The following is a 21,235-nucleotide window of genomic DNA, read 5'->3' as shown; positions in this document are numbered from 1 at the left end:
CAATCATATCCTCAACTGTAAGAGAGGGGGGTATGTGAACTACCGTCATAACAACGTGAGAGACTCTGTTGCTGAATACCTTAGGCTGGTGACCAAGGATGTGAGGATTGAGCCTAGGAACCGACCGGAAATCCGGCTGAATCGGGTTCCGGCCGGATATCCGGCTTCAAAATCCGGTTCCGGTTCCGGCTCCGGCTGGAAATAAATTTGCCGGATTTTTGCCGGATTTCAGTTTTTTTTACCAAAAAAAAATCAAAAAAATATTTTCGGCTAATAATGAACAGGGTAGCCTGAATCGTGGAAAAAAGTGGTTTTCAGAAAAAATTTTGACTTAGAAGTTTTTCGGTCCGAGTCGTTCTCGAGACGTACCTCCTGTATCGAGAGCTCCCGCTTCCGAGCTCGTGTTGCAAAGGGGAGGCCTGCCTTCCAAGATCACATTACCGGGGGAAACCTCGAGTCCAGAATTGTGTATCGATGGGTAGGTGCGGACTTCGAAAAACCGAAAAAATATTTTCGGCTAATAATGAACAGGGTAGCCTGAATCGTGGAAAAAAGTGGTTCTCAGAAAAACTTTGAAAAATTTTGACTTAGAAGTTTTTTGGTCCGAGTCGTTCTCGAGACGTACCTCCTGTATCGAGAGTAAAACAAATTTTAGTAAAACAAATTTTATTTTATACCCACAATCAATTCATATTTAGTTCAAATATTTAAAGTCAAAATAACCATTTCACATAAGTGGTTATATTATAATAAAATAATTTGTGATAAATTAATAAATTAATTTACACTCAAAAATGAACAAAATATACACAATTTTTACCTAGTGCAACACTGGTTCAGCGCGCGGCTGATCGAAAAAGTTTGATTTGATTTACTAACTACAGTGTACAGCGTACATGAAAAAATTACTTACTGAATCTTTTAATACTAGACACATTTTAATTCAGATGTTGTTCAATGAGTTAGCCACAAAAATGTTCAAATTATGTAGGAGGGTAAAGGACACAATTGCTAGTAGTGCTTCTTTGTGCCCGTTGACTACAATGAACATTTTGCGGAGTTTCTCCAGACGGCTTTTATCGGAGTGCGTGTTATTTACTTGGTTATGCACAAGCCAGGCCAACATTTTGTTTTTGTGTCAGCCGTGCTACCAGGTTGCAGAGTATTATAAACACTAAACAATTATACACTATACAAATTTGCTAATACAATATCATGCAGAGTCCGATCTAGCTGCAAACGTCAGACACCACAGTTCAGCCGCCAAGTACCGTTTAAGTGAACACCGAAACACGAGGTTTAGGTGTCATTTTGTAAATCACTTTATGGATGGATAATTCAGTAATTGTTGAAGAAAATTACAGTCACTGCCACCTATAGCGTTATGTCACGGGTCTGATTAACAGCCAAGAATAAACGTACGTGCGCGCTTAAGAAACCCGCGCAAATGTTGAGGTAGGGATTAGCTGCGGCGCGCTTTTAACATATATTACGTATAGCGCCGTACGGAAACGGCAATATTTAAGTAATTAAGTATTTGTTTACATAGATTCCACGTTTTTATCAATAATCTAGCATGGTCCAAAACTGTTAAAGTTGTCATTATGCCACTCATTATCGAACCTGCTTTGGGCATCTAGAAGAGATCGGTTTAGCCTTGATTTGATTGAGTTACAGGATGTGTTCACAAAGTCAGGTTTATTCTGTGGATTGGAGTCCTTGAATTGATTCCAAAGCCAAGAAGATTTATAAATAAAGTTATGGCTTGGCTTTGGTGGTATTAGACGGTCATCCCTCAGTTCAGACATGTTAAGTAAAGAGTAGAGAGATATGGGTACCCTATATTTCACTATTTTAAAAAGTTCAGTTATAGTACGAAGTTTGTAAAGATTATGAACAGTAAGGAGTTTATGACTGTTAAATAATGGTTTGGTTGATTCCTTGGAATAGAATTCAGCTCCTAGTTTTTGACAACATAAGGGTCTAACAAGTTTATTATGAACTACCGATTTAGAGCGGACACACTTTGCACATGGTTTAATACGTGGATTAACAGAGTTATTAACATTAGACTCATATTTACCCAGTATTTTACATTGAATAGGTCTAGAACGAGCACATGTTTTGAATTTGTTTTGGTATGAGTTTGCATCTCCAAAAATTATTCTAATACATCTCTTCTGTGTTAAGAATACAGGGTTGATAACTTGGTTAGAGACACCACCCCATACTGAGATGGCGAACGTAAGGTGTGATTCAAATAGTGTGTGGTATATCTGCTTGTGCAGTTTTATAGGTAGACAGTTTTTTATGCGGTAAATACGTCCACAAGCACTTCTTAGTTTCTTATTTAGTGATTCGATGTGAGGTTTCCAGTTCAGTTTATCATCAATCAGCACACCTAGAAACCTAGTTGTTTTAACACGTATTATTATGGAGCTGTCTATGGAGAGATTTGAATCATCGGGTGTACTGCATGTAGACGATTCATTTACACGTTTGTTTGGGGAGAAATACATATAACAGCTCTTCTTAGCGTTAATATGTAGTAGATTACATTTCATGTATCTAGAAATAGACGAAAGAATATCGTTAGCTACATTATAAACGTCTTTTTTCGAGTCTGCAGAAACGAATAGGTTAGTGTCGTCAGCAAATAAGATAAACTTGCCTTTATTAGATACGTTGCATAGGTCATTTATATACAGGAGGAATAGTAAGGGACCAAGAACAGAGCCTTGGGGAACTCCCCACTCAACAGGAAGTTTATCGGAGTTTTCATTTAAGACGTGAACATATTGGCTCCGGTTTGACAGGTAACTTTTTATCAAATTCAGTGCGTTGCCCCTAATTCCGTAATTATTTAATTTGAATAAAAGCTTCTCGTGAGATATCGTGTCGAAAGCCTTACTTAAATCAATGAAAATGCCAAGAACGTGTTTCCTGTCTTTTAAGTGTGATTCGATATGGCTAACAGATAAGTTCAGTGCGTGGCTTGTTGAGTGACCCTTTCTAAATCCAAATTGGTTCTCATAAATGATTCTTTTAGCAATTAGGAAGCTGTACATACGTTTATAAATAAGTTTCTCTAAAATTTTTCCAAATACTGGTAAGGTTGATATTGGCCTATAGTTTTCAAATTGTTCCTGATTATCTTTTTTATAGATGGGACTTATCTTTCCTAATTTAAGTTCATCTGGGAATATCCCCTGTTGCATGCAATGGTTAAAGTGCTTGGCTAAAAAGGGAGATATTATTCTAGCAGACTTTTTTATAACGTGAATTGGAATGTCACTAGATTTACCATTTGTAAACTCATTAATAATATCTATAATTTCATACTGTGTACAATCACTTAGAAATATACTTGACTCACAGGTTTTAGGTAAGAAGTTTGAGAATGAGGGAATTGCATCCAGGGTTATATAATCTTCAGAATAATTTTCATTTAGTTTGGATGCAATCGACTGAAAATATTTATTGAATTCATTAGCAATCATCCTACGATTTATTATTTTTTGATCGTTAAGGATAAAACATGGCTTTATTTCACGCCTGGATTTTCCACGAATAGTGTTTATGATTTCCCACGTTTTCTTACTATCACCAGAGCAGTCAGTTAATTTACCTGCATAATGATTCTTCTTGACACGGTCAATAAGTACCTTGAGATGCTTCCTGTAATCCTTATATTCAAGGTATCTTTTTGCTATATTCATACAAGTGAGGCAATTACACTCCTCGCGTTTAATATTATTATTATTTGTTAGCAATAAACATTTTTTCTTCTGAGACTTTTTCCACAAATCATAGAGCGAGTCTTTCGTTCGAATTGAGGTAACAATACCACTAGTAATCCATGGGTTGTTCAAAGCGTTACGTTTAGATAATTTCGGTTTGTCAAGTTTGAATGCCTCGTCTAGGTGCTTCTGAAAAGTAGTGCAGAAACTACTGAAGTTTTCAGGAGGATTGGTATGTAGTTCATTATCAATTGATGTGAGAAAAGCGTCTACATTTGAGGTGCTATAGTCGTAATATTGTGTGTGTTTAAGTTTAGGTTCATCAGCTACAAAATTAAGACAACTATTGATTTGAAAGATGGCATGGTGGTGAGAAACATTGAGTTGCAACGTTCCTGTAAACAACGTGCTTTCGATTTCATTAGTGAAAATATTATCAATACAGGATGGTTTACATCCAGGCTTTTCGTGTGTTTGGATAGATATCGTTGGTGAGTACCCTAATCCGAGCATTATGTTTTCTAATTCTTGTGTGCATCTTCTATTGCCGTTATGGAGGTTAATATTAAAATCACCCATTACATGTACATTTAACTTTGGGAGTTTACCCATAATTACTTGTAGCTCAGCGAGAAACTCGTCAATGTCTCCACTAGGGGGTCTATAGATTACTCCTACGTTTATAGTTTTAGATTCTTGATGAATAGTCACAAAGAGGCTTTCTAAATTACTGGTGACGTTTGATACATCTACATTAACGACTGCATTAAAAGCATTGTGAACATAAACTGCAACGCCCGTTCCTTTCGATTTGTTATGCATTGTAGTCTGGTAGAAACTATTGAATCCATTAATAGGGTAAACGGAACTCTCTTCTGGGCTAATATTGGTTTCGGCAAGGCCTATGATAGGGAAATTGTGTTTGAGGCACTCTAATTCAGATATGAGATGGTCGAAGTTGCTTTTATTGCCGTCGATATTCAGGAAGAAAGAGCCACCATTTTTATGAAGATCGGCACTAAGTTCGTTATTAAATTTGTTGGTGGAGTAAGGCTTACAATATTCTAGAACTTGTGACATTTTCAGAATCAAGGGGTCGTTGTTATTGTTATCCGACTTACTAATCATATCTTTAAACGGGTTGTACTGTTTAAGGATTAGCGCTTTGCACTGACTACAAAAGTAATTTGAGTTGATCACGGTTGCTTCAGAGTTTTTGAAACATTTTTCATGTATAATGCAATTACATTTAAAACATTCAACAAATTTTTGACCTAAACATAAGCTCTTAAAGAGCTCCCGCTTCCGAGCTCGTATTGCAAAGGGGAGGCCTGCCTTCCAAGATCACATTACCGGGGGAAACCTCGAGTCCAGAATTGTGTATCGATGGGTAGGTGCGGACTTCGAAAAACCGAAAAAATATTTTCGGCTAATAATGAACAGGGTAGCCTGAATCGTGGAAAAAAGTGGTTTTCAGAAAAACTTTGAAAAATTTTGACTTAAAAGTTTTTCGGTCCGAGTCGTTCTCGAGACGTACCTCCTGTATCGAGAGCTCCCGCTTCCGAGCTCGTATTGCAAAGGGGAGGCCTGCCTTCCAAGATCACATTACCGGGGGAAACCTCGAGTCCAGAATTGTGTATCGATGGGTAGGTGCGGACTTCGAAAAACCGAAAAAATATTTTCGGCTAATAATGAACAGGGTAGCCTGAATCGTGGAAAAAAGTGGTTTTCAGAAAAACTTTGAAAAATTTTGACTTAGAAGTTTTTTGGTCCGAGTCGTTCTCGAGACGTACCTCCTGTATTGAGAGCTCCCGCTTCCGAGCTCGTGTTGCAAAGGGGAGGCCTGCCTTCCGTGATCACATTACCAGGGGAAACCTCGAGTCCAGAATTGTGTATCGAGGGGTAGGTGGGGACTTCGAAAAACCGAAAAAATATTTTCGGCTAATAATGAACAGGGTAGCCTGAATCGTGGAAAAAAGTGGTTTTCAGAAAAACTTCGAAAAATTTTAACTTAGAAGTTTTCGGTCCGAGTCGTTCTCGAGACGTACCTCCTGTATCGAGAGCTCCCGCTTCCGAGCTCGTGTTGCAAAGGGGAGGCCTGCCTTCCGAGATCGCATTACCGGGGGAAACCTTGAGTCTAGAATACAGAATAGTGTATCGAGGGGTAGGTGGGCATATTTCAAAACTGGTTCCACTTGGAGGAAATTTCAGAAATGCTTTTATCAATCCAATTTTGGAAATTTTAGAATGTTTGAACTTTATACTTTGAAAATCTGCAATATTGGAGACATCAATCTACTCTATCATGCAAAAATAGCTCATTCTATCATCGACACTAAAACAATCCTCAAAAGTGTGCTCTACTTCATAACGTCTCTAGATTAGGCCTTTGCTTGAACTAAACTCAAATTTTGTGTGTTAGTATATGAGATTTCATTTTTACAGACTGATATAAAACCCAATCAAGGATAAAGAGCTAACATGGGGAAAATGTGGTTTAAAAATTTTGTCACTCCGTAACAAAAAAGTGTCAAAAAGTCATCTATTCTCTTAACTACACGCCTATTGCATTCCATATTTTCTGAAGTATCTCAGTGACCTTACACTAAGATTTTCCAACATTTTCGATTGATAACATTATAATTTTAGAGGAGATATGATGAGCCAAACTTTGGTCACTCCGTAACGCTGTGTTACGGAGTGACAAATTCAAGGGACATTGTCACTCCGTAACGAATTTTTTTATTGACATTTCAAGATTTACAGTCGTTATTGATCTGGTTTGTAATATTGATGCCAGATTGCATAATACCTAGCTTGTCAGCTGACACCACCGTCAAGGGTGGTCGGTATTTCAGTACATGGCGTGATCTGAACAGATGCTTATCTGTTTTAATTAGGTGCACTCTATGATACGACCAACCTTGTAATTATGTAATCATCTAATTACGCTCTACCTGGAGCATGGTGCCTGGGGCTATTGAGATATGAGCCGAAACACAAGGAAAGATCACGTATTTTTGGATAAGTTGCAGCATGACCTGATCACATCTTTACGCTATTTCAAGTGTACTATTAACTATAGTACATCATCTTAGTATATATCAAACACACACATTGAAGTCTATTAACTATATACTGGGCTATTAACTATAGCCTGTACTATTAACTATAGTACACCATCTTAGTTGCTAAATCAGTAGCTAATTTCTGATTTACCTTACGACATGGCTTTGACGGAGAAAGGGAGGGCTCGTATATGTAGAGAGAAAAAGAAGATGGATCCTGTTAAGTGGGCAGACTACAAGAGGAAAGATGCTTTGAGAAAGTCAAACTATAGGAGGACAGCTGAAAGAAATGATCCAGTCCTGTTTGAAAGCATCAAGCTTAATGAACGAGCAAGACAGATTAAATCGAGGAAGAAAGTTAAGAAGCAAGAGTCAGATAATAGCAGACTTCAACAACAGTTATTGGAGAAGAGGAAACACCATCATCTTCTAACAGCTGTGAAACTTACAACATTGATCAATTCGTGATTGTTAACTGGGAGGGTGAACTTTACCCAGGAAAAGTTATTGGCAAGCCAGACAGCAGTAACCTTACCGTTAAGTGCCTTGTACCAGCTGGAAAACCTGGATCAATCTGGAAATGGCCTGACAAAGAGGACGTCCATGATTACGAACTTAGTGACGTGAAAGGAGCTATTGGTATACCGAAGCTTTTGCCGGGAACAGGGAGAAGAATAGAGTTTGAAGTACCTGAACTTGCTGAAAGTTAAACCAATGAGACTGATTTGTATGCAGTTGTTTATATTTTTCAAACAGTGATTTAAATGTGCTGTATTTTAAGGGAAATTTACAGAGTTGTAAGCTCCAGGGTTGATTTTTTATCACATGATCGTATTTTTATTCATAATTGTGATCAAGACTAATGAATTGTACCAGATTTGATTTATTTCACATCAATAAATTTGTGTGTCTACCTTGTTTAAGTGTTATCTATCTAATTTTGAAAAGAATTCTACTATTTAGAGCCAGGAACAGGATGAAAAATGATGAAAAATTCGAGTGGAATGAGAGACTGTTTGATGCGTCACTCCGTAACAGTCACTCCGTAACAATCCCCAAAATTTTTGAAGCCTCAAATTTTTTATTCCTTAGGCAATACACACTTTTTCTTGATTAATTATTGAAGGAAAATGTCTGAAAAGTGCCTGGAAGCCGTCAAAATGCAACTTTCAAGAATATCTGAGATAAAAATTAGGTCTGAATATGGGTGTACCAAAATCTGAAAATTTATCTAGTCACTCCGTAACGAAATTTCGACTTTTAATTACTCAAAAACGGATTGATTTCTCACTATTTTCTTTGGCAGATATGTAAATCGTAGGTTTGAAAAGCCTTAGAAACATAATTTAACCAATAATGAACCTGTTTTCTTGGACATTTTTCGGAAAAAATGGGTAAAATTGTCACACCGTAACATTCTATAGTTTTGAAATATGCCCAGGTGCGGACTTAGAAAAAACCGGAAAATATTTTGGGCCACCTCCCTGGGCTAGCCCCCGGCTATAATCGCAAAATTGGCAGTATTTAATCTTCTGATTATGAAATACGAAATGTGAAGGTCACGTGTTCAGGGTCTGGGTAGCTACTTAATTAGCTCATTACCGCAATCATGTGACTCAGCTCTAGATGCCAGACGGTGATTAGTACTGTACTAGACAGTGCCTGCTTACGAACAACCTTATTAAGCACCTCTGGTTGTAAGTCACGTGACCCAATGATACTCAGACTTGCATGAAAAAAAGGGAATTCGCACAAACGCGCTCAATCAGGGGTCTGGCAGCATATGCCAATTAGATATCATCTCTGATTATTACTCGTCTAGTGTCGTGACTCGTGTTACATTGTGTCTGCTACGTACTGCTTGTTTAAGCAATGTCTAGTAGTAGATAGGAAGGTTTGTAAAAAAACTATATCTGTTCGGACGTTGAAGCCGCCCTAAGTCAAGTCGAGTAGTAGTAAATCTAAAACATCGTCCGTCTGGTTGTTCTACTCAGAAGAAAATGGGATCCCTTATGCAAGCTGCAAGAAGTGCTCGATGAAGATTAGGCGTGGAAAGGAAGGAAATTTTCCGGCAACATCCGGCAAAAACCGGCAAAATCCGGCAAAATCCGGCTGCCTTTTATTTCACTCTGAAACCACCGGTTCCGGTCCGGCAAAATCCGGCTTGCCGGATTTGAGATCCAAATCCGGCTGAATCCGGTCCGGCAGCCAAAACCCCAATCCGGTCGGTTCCTAGCCTTTTAACACCTATAGAATCGGCCAACTTCCAACAAAAGGGCAACAATGGTGATAAGGCTAGGCTTGATATATCAGCAAGAGGAGTGTGGAGCACATTTGAGAGGACTTTCTTTGATGTGCGCATTTTCAATCCTAAATCGCCTACATATCAAGGAAAGACCATGCCACAGCTCTACACTCTGCACGAGAATGAGAAAAAGAACCAGTACATGAACCGAGTGCTACAATTGGAGAAAGGGTCATTCGTCCCCCTTGTATTTACCACTACAGGAGGAATGGCACCGGAGGCCAAGCGTTTCATAAGGAGACTTGCTGTGTTGATAGCCACCAAGACAAAGGAGGACTACAGCCAGGTGATGTGTAACATCAGGACACGCCTGAGCATGGATATAATGAGGAGTGTGCTAGTAGCAGTTAGAGGTGTACGTGGAAAGGCAAAGAAGGCATGGACTGCCCCTATATCCAATGTCTCCTTCAACCTGATACCTGAGGAGAAGAGCTACGAGGGATAGATGATATCTATTGCTCAGGATTTACGATTGTGCTCTGCCAATTGCATCACTTGATTTAATTAATTGTATATATACTGTTTGACATTTAAAAATATTGATTTACAAACCCGATCCATATTCAGTCAAATACTGCTCGGCCATGACCGAGGAGACTCATTTTTCCGTCATATTGTTTGATACTGCTCGGCCATTGCCGAGGAGACTAATTTTTCCGTTATATTGTTTGATACTGCTCGGCCATGGCCGAGAAGACTCATCGTCGTTATATTGTTTGGTACTGCTCGGCCATGGCCGAGGAGACTCATTTTTCTGTCATATTGTTTGATACTGCTCAGCCATGACCGAGGAGACTCATTTTTCCGTCATATTGTTTGATACTGCTCGGCCATGGCCGAGGAGACTCATTTTTCCGTCATATTGTTTGATACTGCTCGGCCATGGCCGAGGAGACTAATTTTTTCGTCATATTGTTTTTTATTTAAAAAATGAGCCTCCTCGGCCACCATACACTACTACATGTTTTAAAAAAGAACATATTTACAAAAAAAAAATGGCGGGGACACGGAATGGAGAAGAACAACACATCACACGGACGGAAACTGCTGCTGAGTTGTCAAGTATCTGATTATATTAATTATGGGTCTCTTGTTCATTTAAATAAGTACGATCATACTTCTTGTTTCATTGAAATTTCTTGTTTCATTGAACAATTTCGTGTTACGTGACACGTAAAAGATACAAAATATGAATCATGAATGATAGGTTTTCGGATATAACGCGGCGTTATTTTATTATTTTGGCGCAGTATATCACGCTGGATAATGAACAGATAAAGTTGTACAGAGTTTAACTTTCGCACACTACGTTTACACAATATATTTGTAAGTCCGTTCAAGACGCACGCTCCAGACAAGTCCAGACACTAGCGTAAAGTGGCTGAGCTGATCAGTGTTGTGTGTGTAGTATGTAATCTATATGAACTAGTCTGTGTGTTCTTATAAGCACATGCCATTTGCATCAAAGTTGAGTTCTGACCATTCATCAGTGTTTCCAGCTTTTTGAGTATTGAGCAGTTTATTCTTAATGCGACTTTTAACAAGTGCAATTGGGGACGAGAAGTCAATATTACTAGAAGGTTTAAGGAATTTATTCCACATATTCGAGGTTTATATTCAAAAAAATTGGTTGCGGAGGAGTTAATAAAGTAGTTATCACGTCGGGGTGACTTTTGAAATAGATTGTACATCGGTATTTGAGTGTGAAGTTTGATTATTTTAAACATTTCAAGTAGACAGTGGTACTTATACAAATTATGCACGCAAAGTATTGAGTTTCTGCTGAGAAGGGGTTTACTTGATTCTCGTTTATAGAAGTCGGCTCCAAGTTTTTGGGATCCAATTGGGTGGGTTCTAGCACATGTTCTGAACTTATTACTGTACGCCTCTTGATCACCAAATAGAATACTAGTGCACTTTTTTTGAGATTCAAAGAGGGTGTGGTAGAGGTCATTATACAGCTCTTTAGATATAAATCTTCTCATACGGCAGAGTTTACCGACTTCACACTTTAATTTAGAACTAAGATATGCAGTATGAGGTTTCCAGTTAAGGTTTTTGTCTATTATAACGTTGAGGAATTTAGTTTCATCAACACGTTTAATGACTGTGTTATTTAACGTTAAGATAAGATCATTATTGCTAGTACTACTACTACTAGTTACATCCTTCTTTCCTGGTGTAAAGTGAATGTAACAGCATTTCTTGATGTTAATGTGAAGAAGATTGCATTTCATATAATTGTAAACAGAATTCATTATAGCATTAGCTTTTTGGTAGAGATTCTGGACAAATATATTGGTGTCATCAGCGAAAAGTATAGTGTCAAATGCCTTTGATAAGTCAATGAAGATACCTAAAATAAGTTGCTTTTCCCTTATATAGGAGTTTACCTAGTCAACAGAGTAATTAAGGGCGTGGTTTGTTGAGTGACTCTTCCTAAAACCAAACTGGTTCTCAAACAAAACATTCTGCGACACAAGAAAACTGTACAAACTTTCTCAAATAACTTTCCGAACACTGCTAGGGTAGATACTGGCCTATAGTTTTCGAGAAATTCTGTACCGTCTTTTTTGTATATACGGAATAAGTGAATCCAACGGCGAGAAGTTAGAAAACAAAGTTGCTGAAATTCTTGGTGAGATAAACGAGAAACCTTCATTTCGTGACTGTTGTAGAGTTGGTTTGAAGAGAGCCGGCACATTAATACGACCTACTAAACTATCTCTAAATAGCTCTGATATGGTTACTCAGGTGCTGCGAAAAGCGAAACTACTACGCACAAAAGAGGGCTATAAAAGTATCTACATTTGCCCAGACAGATCAGTGGAAGAAAGGAGAGCTTACAAGAAGCTCTGGGAGGAATTGAAAGAGAGGAGGAAAGCAGAGCCTAACAGAGTTCATTTCATAAGGAACAATAAGATTGTCAGCTCTGATAAGAACAGTGTATCAGCCTCGTCTGAAGAAATTTGAACTGTTTCACATTCTTCACCACACATTTATTTTATCACAATTTTGTTTCACACTTTAAAAAATCATATCGGGGCCATGTAATTGTGGGCACGTTTTACTGTGCAGTACCGTGTTTGGTATCCCGTCAGATTTTACAGACGGGGGCAATAATTTATTCGAGTTTATTTCATACGTTGTAATTGCTGTACTCTGTAAAGTTTGAAAAGTATTCAATAAAAAAATATAGGGCTAATTTTACCAATTTTCAGTCGGTCTGGAAAAGTTCCATTCCTCATGTGTTCAGTAAATAAAACTGAGAGGAGTGGGCTTATAATCTTAGACGTTCGTTTGATGACGTGAATAGGGATGTCACTAGCTTTTCCATTCTTGAGCTCGCTAATGATTTTCTCTATTTCTTCTGGTGTACAATCGCTGAGAAATATACTTGAGGTATTTGGCCTTGGTAAGTAGTCCGTAAAGCATTGAATTGAACTTAATCTAATTTGACCGGTTGTACTGTATGATTCATTCAACTTAGGGGCAAGAGATACAAAGTAGTTATTAAATTCGTTAGCTATAATTCTACGCTTCATTATTTTCTCATTATTAATAACGAACGGGGGTTTAATTTCTTGTTTCACTTTGCCGCGTATCTTATTGATTAGTTGCCATGTTTTCTTACTGTCGCCTTGAACTTCATTAAATTTACCCATATTGTACAAAGTTTGAGCCTTTTCACGTATACTTTTGAGTTCTTTTCTATAATATTTATAAGTTAAGTAATCACTAATCACTGCGCTTTTTGTTACATTCTGTGCAGTGACAGAAGCCACCTTTTCTGTCTGTATCACCTAGGTGGCACTTGACTTTGCGAGCTTTGACCCAGTTTTCGTACAGTTCGTGACAGTCTAGTGACTTATTGATGTTATAATTGCTGGTGTAATCCATGGATTGTTTTGCATAATGCGTTTTGTACATTTTGGGGTTTCTAACTTGAAGCATTCGTCAAAAGCGACGTTAAATGTGTCAGCAAAAGAATCAAAACAATTTATTACAGTGTTATCAAGACTATTGGATAGTTTGTCAGTGAACTTATCTACGTTAGAGTTACAGTAGTCATAAAACTGTTTACGTACACTTAATCTTGCAATCGTTCTGGTCAAGGTGTGTGTTGAGTGCTAAGAATATGGGGTGATGATGTGTGATTTTGTCTTTGATTGTGCCATATGTTATGATTTAATGTTCAAGAGTTTAAATTCCCAATAAGTCAGACTGAGCAGGTTGAGCCGTAGTAATACACAGTTCTGAGGTGTTAAAACATTTTCATTACTATCTTCAGTAACATCCTGAATCAGAAACTCGGTTAATATCAGTTCCTACAAAGTGTAACATTGGAAATGAAATGACACAACTAAAAACGATATGAAGGGTCCAAGGCCCTTTGTTACGCCACTAAGGGGGGTGGGGGATGCCAAAAAAATACTCAACCTTTTTTAGGACTAAAAAAAATTATGAGGTAGTTTTTGCTGGCATAACAAGAAAACAAGGTCCCCCTTGACCAAAAGTAAATAAGTCACAACCCCATTTTATTTGTAATCTGATAAGTAGAACCATAGAACTGTAGGCCTCTGTAACTTTAATGGTCAACCATGACTGGTCTATTGTCATATTCATTCCATGATGAATCTATGGTTCTAAAAATCTTGATCTTCAGTTTATAGCTCTGATTAAGATGTATTTTAGCACCCCTCCCCCTCTTCAAAGTAAAAGATAAAATTGGACTAATTAGGTTATTTTAGATGATACGCTGGTAAAATCTCTGAAAAAGTGTGTTTCTTGAGCAAAATTGTCCTGGCACATTCAAACAACACTTTGGATACTATTGTGGTGCCCACTGCCCCCGCAACGCCACTGCATTGCTGTGTAAATTTGATTTTAATTCTTATTCCTATTCTAATTCTTGTGTTTAGTTAACTCATCATTCTGTTTTCAAGAACCACATACTTATGTATGGAATTTTTGATTGATTTTTGATTATTATCAAACTTTATAGGTTGGTCTGAAATTGTCAGACAATGATATGGATACGGAAGTGAGTCACAGGAGGCTGACGCGGGACTTGAAAATTCTTGAACTTCTTTTGGCTGTAAGTAATTTAAGAGATAAATATTGCACATCTTACAAATAGATGCATCAACTGATAATGTTCTTTACATCAGTAATTGATCTGTGAAATGTACTTATTTGTATTACTTACTTTGATACTTTGATGAGGTTTAGTTGGACGGTCAGGGCCATTGCACAATGCACAATGCACATCACCCGACTGGAGGTCTAGTCTAAAAGAGAGTTGCTGCAGACAGCAGTGTAGCCTGCCGCTGGGGGTGTCAGGAACTTGGCCGTTCCTTTGCCATTCAGTCCTAATGCCTTATTTTGAGACTTTTGCCATAAAACTGAAAGCGGCTGCCTTGGAATTTCAAAATGACCAGGGTTAGACCGGGATCGGAATTTTGTCCCGCCGGGACCGGGATGAAACTGAAATCCCGGCCGGGTTCGGAATCAGCTTAATCCTAGTTGACACCGGGACTGGGATTTTCACGATATTTCTATGTTGAAATAGAACATTTTAAGCAACCTTCGTATAAAGGGTCCATTGACCAATCTAATAAATACTAACTACAAGTTGATATCAACATCATTATATATTCGGATGAAGATGAGCCTGAAATCTAATCAATCCTTCGAGTTTCGATTTTCATTTCGATTAGTTTGATTCTTAGTTTCTTAACAGTCGTTTCATTTGTCTAAGTCAAAGTAATAAAGTATGAATTTGAAGCTAAATTGGATTAAAAAGATCGAAATTCTGTTTTAAAAATCCCAGCTCATATCCCAGCCAAAACCGGGACCGGGACACAAATTCCAAATCGTGGTCGAGCTGTGAAAATGACTTTAGTATATTTGTAAAAACTTTTTAAACAATTGTTTTTTTGCAGAGGAGTATTAGCACAGTTCCGTCATGGAAAGAAAATCAAATCTTTGCTGCAGCTGGAGTAACTGATATTGCTGAGGTTCAGAATGGAAACATAAGCTTTAATTCAAGCAATACTACAGGTACATATCCATAGGGTTTCTTACTAAAACATCATCTAATAAAACACAAGTTTGCTATGCTGGGATTTATTGTGATCATTATACTGTATACAAATTTGACGATGAAAATTTTTCGAATAGTTCAGAATCAGGTACATGACGTGTATAGAGGTAAAAAGTGAGTGAGGTGCGAGTATTACTTTTCAAAATCAGGAAAATCTCTTATACAGCAATTTGTCCAAAAAATCCCAGAATTTGCCTATCTAATTGTTAAACCTTCTATGAGGGCAATTCCTAGAATTTCATATCTGAATATTCAGTAAACTTGGTGTAATACATTAAACTTGCAAGTTATTAGATGTGTTAAACAAAATAATTGTATAATCCAATGTTTAAATATACTAATAATCCAACGTTATATATAACGTTGGGTTATTAGTATATTTAAACAGTGTAGTATATATACTACACTGTCGCATAATCAAACCTTAGAGTACCTGAAGGCTGAAAATTTGGCATATTGTGAACAGCTTAATCGCAGTGTTCTTACTCCAAATTTACCACACACAAAATAATTTTAAGCATGTGCCAGATCACACTATTTGCAAAATTTTACTGCACTTATATACAGTTACATCTGTTTAAAAGCAATTATATTTTTAATATTTGTATTTTCAGACAACTGTGCCCCCAAAGTCTTTGTCCATCCAACATTGGTAGAAAATCGTTTACCCGCAATTTCCTTGAGAAATGTTGGCCAAGCCTCCAATTCAGGATCTCTCCCTTTCTCCCATTCTGTAAGTCATTTTTATCAGCAAATATTGCATGTATGTGTGTTTGTTTAGAAACATTGACAATTATTTTAGAGACAATAGTTGGAATTAAAAGATTGGAGATATTTTTGAATTTTATTCACTGAAAGTGAAACCTCTGATCATGAATTAATCCAACCCTCTGCCCACTTTGCAGCATTATTTTTATATTACATATAATCTCATTTTAAAATTATTAGTGTATTTTAAATCAAAGAGCACCTCAGGTGCAAAGAATGGTTGTCTGTACATGTATAATGATTTAAGGCTTGAGCATTCCTCTGTGTCCGTTTATCTTACTCATTTTTATTTCTCTGCCTCATTGTATTTGTGCCATTGTAGCTCATAATCAAAGTATGTATCTCTGTTTCTGTATAATTGTGCTACTTTTTCCAAGTAATATCCCGACAGTTAACTCAAGCTGCAGCCATGAGACTAGCTCTGATGCTAGTCTCATACGGTAGTAACGTTTTTAGACAATCAGTCTTTTTCAAAAGTCCACTGCTTGCCATCACTGAAACAAACTTAAATATAACGTGTCTTCCCGGCTTATTTTCAATAAACATTTACAAGTCTAATGCAAAACGTCACGTGCTTATTGGAACACCAATCAAGAGGCAAAAGCGAGGAAAGTTGGCAAACCTTTCTACTGAATAATATTCATAACATAACACACACAACAAAACTTAGTATTAGTAAACTATCTAAACAGCTCACCACCATCAGCACGCTTATACCCCTCCGTAATACGCTGAACATGCAAGACTCATGCAGCATACCATTTTTAATTGGTTTTGATTCGTCATCTTCCCATGGCCATGGTAGCTAGATCTAAATTGGGCGCAACTGTCCGGCACTATATATATTATATGGATCGAGCCAAATTGTAATGTATGTTTGGTCATTCAAATTATCCTGGTACTGAAAATATGGAAGCTTCTCAGATGACCGAGATGTCAAGCACAACGAGTTTATTCACTAGATCCGTACTATTGTAATCGTACAGAAAGCCCAATTAGGATGTCGATCTTGTAAAGTTGTAAGACACAATCAAGTGATCACTGATTACCCAATCAATTCACCTATTACAATATTACAATGTGTAATAATGGAGTTACCCGCATGTTCTTCAGATCGGTTATATAAAGCAATCTCATGTTGTGGCCCCCAACAATTCAATTTTGTATGTCATCTGTAAAGTTACAAATCTCAAACACGATGGTTTAAATGTTATAAGCCCACACGTTTGCACGCTGACTTATGGGCCACCCTGTATATAATATATTGGCACACAGTGCCGACTGCCGATTAGGTATAAACGTTTAGGTCTACACAATTAAATGTTAGCCGCACAAAACTGTTCTTTTTCTTAAACACCAGTTGAAACAAGGTTTTCAGCTATTTTTAAAGTAGTAATAATCTGTTTTCCCTCTCTTGAGTGGGTCGACAAAGGCGTGGCCGAAACGTCGACAATTATTTGTCTGAAAAACTGAGTGGAGACTCACACTTTGTTTCCAAAAATATCAATTATTATATTTTTAAAGTACTTTATAATTTGATATTTTTACCTCCCTCAGCCTGGACTAACCCAACACTACTCTGAGAACCCCACATTGAACATTAAAATTACAGGAGTACAAGGCTACCAACAACCAGGTTCATATTATCATTTTATACCTACTTTCTATGTTGATATTATGCTTTAAAAACTATTTAATCATGTAGATCTTGATAATGACATCATGTTGCCTTTCGTAACATAAAACACTGGTAGCAAAATCTTCAAAGATGAAATTGAATATTGTGCCCTAGCCCCTAATTTATTCGAATCTTACCAACACAACAACGAATAAGAGAAAGAGCTGAAAGAATAATTAGTGGGGTACAATACAAGGGGATCAAGTTTGTTTCGAGCTTCATATAATACACTATTCTAAATTGATGAAAAATACTTTTTTCAGTTACAAGAATATACTATTGTGACAAATGTGGCTACGGTACCTCATGGGAGAGTGCCCTCAGATCTCATGTAAAACAAATCCACATGAAACTAAAGAAATTTGAATGCCTCGTTTGCGGCTTCACTACTAAGAGAAAAAGGGTATTGATTTTAATTGGTACTCAACAATCAGTTTTAAAATAAGTTATTATCTTATTGCACCAATCAAGCTATTTTCCACCAGACCATTTTACTGTACTACACACCTTTTTGAACACCACAATTTCAGGTTTTGAACGCGCACATGAAGTCTCACAAGGGAGTTTTAACGTATCACTGTTCTCTCCACAAGAAAAAGGAAGACAGAAGAAATCCTTGCCAGTTCACCACCCGATTAAAGAGCCTCTTTGTCTTACACCTCCAGTCCCACAGCACCAAAGCTCTTCATGCTACAAAATTGTTGAAGTGCAGCAAATGCTGGTATTCCACATCAAACCGGAAGATGCTGATACGCCACAAGCACATTTACCACAGCCCCCAAACGAATCTCCCCGTCATTCCAAAAGCTCAGCAGTCCTACATTAGTAACTACTACATGTACCTGCATTATGGGGTGTTCCCCTACCGATGCTCTGACTGCTCCTACGTTACCTCCAGTCAGGAGAAGATGAGTGAACATGTTCAGCGGCACAAGCTCATGTTTCGCTGTCCCGAGTGTCCGTATGTGTGCAACTTCAAAACCAAAATGATATTGCACTTGAGACAACACCAGGCACAGAAGAACACTTTAATTCTCTTCAAGTGCATTTTCTGTGACTATGAAACGAAGCATAAAAATGCGCTGTACACTCACATGCGCACACACACCCACGACCGACCCTATCGGTGCCACATTTGTGACTACAGCGCCATTCAGAAGGTACACCTTGATGCGCACATGTATAAGCATAACGGGGTTCTTCCTTTCAAATGTTCCTTGTGTAAGTACAAGACCGCCACCAAAGCTAGTCTAAAGGCGCACATGTGCAAGCACACGGGAGTTAAACCCTTCCGGTGTGAGCACTGTGACTACAGGAGCGCCAGGAAGGCTGACCTTAAGAAACATGTTTCTATTCGACACAAAAAGGAGTTTAGAGCGCGGTGGGGTTAGCTAGCATGGAGGAGACAATAGCATTACTTCTTTATACAAGCTTCTTGCTTTACTTGAGCTAAGAAACACAAAACAAATGTAAAAGACGATAATATTATGTTCTACTAATGTACTAAATTAACCAATAGTTGAATGTTTGCATCGTAGCTGAATGAATTATATATATTAATATGAGTATCAATTTGCTAGGTTGAAAAAGGTTAACAAATGACCGGACAAAAGATGTATAGCACCCCCCAGAATTCCCACTCTGTCTGACCCACCCCCCCAGAATTCCCACTCTGTCTGACCCACCCCCCTAGAGTTCCCACTCTGTCTGACCCACCATGTAAAGCACCCCCCATAGTTTCCACTATGTCTGACCCACCCCTTTAGAGTTCCCACTCTGTCTGACCCCCCCCCCCCCTAGAGCTCTAGAGTTCCCACTCTGTCTGACCCCCCACCCCCTGAGTTCCCATTCTGTCTGACCCACCATTTCAACGTTTGATTGATTGGTGCTATTTGTATCTTCAGTCCTTTTATTTTGTTATATTCTATAGTATTCTTAACAGCAGTTAGATTGATTTTAACTGCACCATCTTATTTCAATGACAATGATGTTCAAATTACTGAGTAATTCCTGTTGCAGAAAATTTATCGGACCACTATTTCAATATAGTATTCAAGTGTTCGGCAACTTTTCCTCAGTGATATGATCTGCGTTATTAAGCATTATCGTCACTGGCTTCGATCAAAAATGTTTATGTGGTTTGTTAGTTCTAATTACAAACCTCAAAGATGTCCGAAGAAAGGCATTATTTATACTATTGTATGAGATTTCACCTCAAAAACTCAATGTCGTTTAGCATTCAAAAGTGTTGTTTTTGTTGCATTACAAACGTTTGAGAGGAGTACGAGGCCGATAGTCTGTTTTATATGTACTTTTTATACCACTCATTCTAGAGTCTACCTTTAAATGCGGGTGATATAAGAAACTTGATCACTTAAATTGAAAACATGTTTTTAAACTTTATTTAAAGAAGACTGCATTTAAATGTGCCTCTGTCCCAAGTGGCTGAGACATCAAGGTCGGATATATATTTTGTACTAGAGATTTATTAATGCTTTATGCTTTTATGGGTTCTGTTGCCCGAGTGAGGAATGCTGCATGGGAATGCTGAAACTGTATTATTTCTGTAAGGGGTCGTTCACATATTACGTAATCAGGCTAGGGGGAGGGGGTTTTCAAATGATTACGCTAGTGTTATTTTGACACAATAGCTATGTGTAAAACTGATTACGGAGGGGAGGGGGGTTACAAATTGTCCAAAAAGTGATTATACGTAATATGTGAACGATCCCTAATCAAATCCTGGGTTTGGTGTGATGATGTTGAAATAGCTTCGTAATTATTTTAAAATTACCCAATAAACAATTAAATCCAAACACTTGTAAATGGTTCATTATGATTTATGATCAGATACGGGACTGGAGTTTGAAATTCCTTGTGACTTGAAATGAATTTTTGTATGATAATGTGTTATTTCAACATCATTCACGTGCAACGCTAGGACTGCTGATCACTGAGATGACCCAGCACCCGTGTAAGATGATATTGATTATTACAGTTCTTTTGAAGATCACATTTAATGCATTCGTGATTTTCATGGTGTATGTCATAATCTGATCGGTTTTAACTTGATTGTGATACAATCTCTGTTCATAATTAAGAATTGTAAAGTTGAATAAATCAGGATTGATCCAGTCCATTGAACACTCCTGGAATCAGATAGATAGATTGATTTTAGATCTTGGAGATTGAGTTTGTTTGGGCAGAAGTTTTTTTACAATTTTTTTTTCAGAAAAAATTTATATTACACCCTCTTTTTAAATATAGGTAGATTGTTATGAAATATTGCATGAATTGTATTTTGATGGGGTGGGGTTTCACACCTTTTATCAACACTAACACAAACGCACACACACATTTGATATTAGCGGGTTTCGTGTTGGTTTAACTGTTAGTTAATTATGTAATTATGTGCTTTTTGTTTAGAATCTGAAACCATTATAAAAACTTCTATAGGATTGATCATTGTTAGGGCTGAATTAACTCGCCCATAGTAGACTCCTTCTGGGGTAAAGCCGTTCCTTCACAGAGTGACCCTGTGAAGAGTAATAGTATTTAGTAACAAAAGGA

The 21,235-nt window shown here is 37.6% G+C and overlaps 1 protein-coding gene across 1 annotated transcript; it reads left to right on the top strand.

The window, feature by feature from the left end:
- The first annotated feature begins 14,122 nt into the window (after positions 1-14,122).
- Positions 14,123-20,270, top strand: LOC134821965 (zinc finger protein 425-like). Its single transcript, XM_063832800.1, has 6 exons — positions 14,123-14,211; positions 15,059-15,176; positions 15,834-15,952; positions 17,545-17,623; positions 17,929-18,068; positions 18,196-20,270. Exons 1-6 carry the CDS (start codon positions 14,146-14,148, stop codon positions 19,054-19,056), a joined length of 1,383 nt encoding a protein of 460 aa, XP_063688870.1. The 5' UTR covers positions 14,123-14,145; the 3' UTR covers positions 19,057-20,270.
- The last annotated feature ends 965 nt before the right edge of the window (positions 20,271-21,235 follow it).

This window comes from Bolinopsis microptera, chromosome 10 (genome assembly GCF_026151205.1).
Source record: "Bolinopsis microptera isolate Bmic1 chromosome 10, MBARI_Bmic_1.0, whole genome shotgun sequence".
Lineage (NCBI taxonomy): Eukaryota > Metazoa > Ctenophora > Tentaculata > Lobata > Bolinopsidae > Bolinopsis > Bolinopsis microptera.
The sequence above is the reverse complement of the archived record's forward strand: the minus strand, read 5'-3'. Positions and strand labels throughout refer to the sequence as shown.